This window comes from Nicotiana sylvestris, chromosome 7 (genome assembly GCF_000393655.2).
Source record: "Nicotiana sylvestris chromosome 7, ASM39365v2, whole genome shotgun sequence".
Lineage (NCBI taxonomy): Eukaryota > Viridiplantae > Streptophyta > Magnoliopsida > Solanales > Solanaceae > Nicotiana > Nicotiana sylvestris.
Genome location: NC_091063.1, coordinates 90,192,076 through 90,195,054, shown reverse-complemented (window position 1 = coordinate 90,195,054; position 2,979 = coordinate 90,192,076). Strand labels below are relative to the sequence as shown.

General features: G+C 34.5%; 1 protein-coding gene across 1 annotated transcript; it reads left to right on the top strand.

Moving 5' to 3' along the window:
• The first annotated feature begins 1,048 nt into the window (after nucleotides 1–1,048).
• LOC104229804 (myricetin 7/4'-O-methyltransferase 2-like) lies at nucleotides 1,049–2,608 on the top strand. The gene is made up of 2 exons (XM_009782510.2): nucleotides 1,049–1,833; nucleotides 2,233–2,608. Exons 1-2 carry the CDS (start codon nucleotides 1,081–1,083, stop codon nucleotides 2,539–2,541), a joined length of 1,062 nt encoding a protein of 353 aa, XP_009780812.1. The 5' UTR covers nucleotides 1,049–1,080; the 3' UTR covers nucleotides 2,542–2,608.
• The last annotated feature ends 371 nt before the right edge of the window (nucleotides 2,609–2,979 follow it).

The window sequence follows — 2,979 nt, the reverse complement described above, 5'->3', positions numbered from 1 at the left end:
CTCCGGCTCCACATGTCACCTTCTTATACAACTATTTAGCATAGCATATTTTACCCTATACAAAATCTTAAAATATGCTAATCTCCTTTGTTTGTTTAAGTCCATTCGGTAAAATAAAAATATATAGTCAAGTCGATATACATCAATTGAAGATAATTCTAACACTTCTGCAAATTCTAGTTAGGATGATGTATTTTGTAGACTAAATTAACAAATACAAAACACTCAATTTTTTTCCTTCCTAACTATCCGTTTTGGTTTACAATGCAAGGAAATTCTCACCTATTAATTAGTTTTCTTTTCTTCTTGGTGCTTAACGTATTGTTGGTTTAATTGTGAAACGTTGTGACGAGACAATTTTCTTAAACCCATAACCCCACCCCACCCCTCCCCGAAAAACATGATAATTGATATTCTAAACGGTTTTCAATTGATTTATGACGTGTTCGGGATGGCCTACGGATCTTAGCCCAAGATCATTTGCTGGAAATTTGACCAATCGTGATAAGCAACAGTTTGTTTGATTTTTAATAACAAACTTGTGGGACTTATCAAAAACAATAGCTTGCTTGATACAGTTGTCTAAAAGATGCGTTTAGAACGATGACCGAGCCAGAATTTAAAGTTTGAGCTTTAGTCTTTGTAAGTTATTGAGTTCTAAATTAGTAGTTGTACATAAAAATTGATCTCTTAAAATAAATATAAAATTTGAATTTCGGACCAAAACTATTCAGTTCAGCCGAATTCGCAATCGAAGCTCTAGCTCCATCCCTGATTTAATTAGAGAATTAGAGGTGTCTAACTATTTGCACAATCATGTCTTTAAAAAGGGTATTGCAACTTACAAGTAAGCGTTTATACTAACACCTAAGATTTTGGCAATCTAAATATGGTAAATAAGACATTATATACACGCCTCTTTATTCCTTCGGGTAAGAGTAATACTATCTTCCCCAGACCTCATTAGTGAGATTTTACTGGGTTGTTGTTGTTGATATTATATACACGAGTTGATTAAATTCGCTCTATAAATACACACCATTGGTGGCATTAGAGATAACAAACCTAATCAAGGCAAGTATGTCAAGGAATGAGAATGGATCGACTGATCTTCTCCGAGCTCAAGCTCAAATCTGGAACCATATGTTCAGCTTCATAAACTCTTCAGCAACTAAATGTGCAGTTCAACTAGGCATCCCAGATGTCCTCTACAAACATGGCAAGCCCATGTCTTTTTCCGATCTCTCGGCTGAGCTTCCTCTCGTGCACCCTTCGAAAGTTTCCTTCTTGACAATTTTAATGCGATTTTTAGTTCATTCTGGATTTCTAAATCAACATGATCAAAATCATTATTCTCTAACCCCAGTGAGTCGACTTCTTGCGACGAATAATCCATCGGGTACGAGGTCACACTTTCTCATCAACCATATCCAATTGCTTTCAAAAGCATCGTTTGAATTAAGTAGGTGGTTCCAAAATGATTCCCCCACTGCTTTTCATACTGCTCATGGAATATCTTTCTGGGATTATTTTGTGGAAAATCCAAAGTTAGGTGAAAGTTTCAATGTTGCAATGGCTAGTGACTCTATGTTGGTTGCTAATGTGCTTATTACGGAGTGCAAATATGTATTTGAGGGCTTGACCTCTTTGGTGGACGTTGGAGGTGGCACTGGCACTGTTTCAATTGCAATAGCCAAAGCTTTTCCTATGATAAATTGTACTGTATTTGATCTTCCTCATGTTATTGGCGATCTCAAGGGAAGTGGGAACTTGGAGTTTGTCAGAGGAAGTATGTTTGATAAGATTCCTAAAGCTAATGCCATATTACTCAAGGTATATTTTTTAATGTTATTATGTGATTTGTGTCTTTTACAAATCCATTTTTATCACTAAATCATGACTAAGTAATACACCTATTTCATTTTGTGGGAACAGGTTTCTTTTTAGTCTGTCAAAAAAAGAATAATACATTTCTATATCAAGAAACAATTTAGATTTAAACTCAATTTTATCCTTAATGAGATGGTTTATAAACTACATAATTAATGATTACGTACGACTTGTTTTAGACCATAAGTTTTGAAAGTCTTTCTTAAATTTTAAGCCTAGGTAAACATGATCACGTAAATGGAGAGATTTACTTCAATTACATGTATTTGCATATCTAGAGAATTTGCAATTAATAATTTCTGACTTTTAAAATCCTATCTCCTCGATTTCTTGGTTAAATAGTGGATTCTGCATGACTGGAGTGACGAAGATTGTGTGAAGATACTGAAGAAATGCAAAGAGGCAATTCCATGTAGGGAGAAAGGAGGGAAAGTAATAATCATAGACATGGTGATGGAGGATCCAAAGCTAATTAGCGATGAGGAATTTGTTCGAGCACAACATAATATGGACTTGCTAATGACGGTTCTTTGTGCTGCCAAAGAGAGAACTAAGAAGGAATGGGAGAAGCTCTTCACTGAATCTGGTTTCACTCAATACAATATAACTCCCTCTCTCGGCTCAAGGTCTCTTATTGAAATCTACCCTTAAAAAAGTCTTGGCTTACAAATTTTCTACACTCGTGAATCAATAAGACTTGTTTATCATTTAAGGTTCATCGCATTGAACTCATTTATTTTAAAATTTTAGGTTCAGATCTACTATTTGTTGTTATTTTAGCATATTCTTATGCATAAGATTATGCTTCGAGCCGAAACACTATATCCGCCTCTGGCTTTTGTGAATAAACGTATAATTAGCTTATGAATTATATTAATATGTTTGTCTTGATGTAATATATACTATTTTTGATTTCCATTTTATTCTTAATTTCTTGATATTAACCTTGCTAATCAACTAAATGGCTCCATTCTCATTGTTTATATAACTCTAATGAATAGAGAAAAGTATTGGGAGAGCAAATTTCGAGAGGAGGGAAATTTTTTTGCTCTCGGCGCATGTTAAGTGAGGCATGCTAACATACACTGT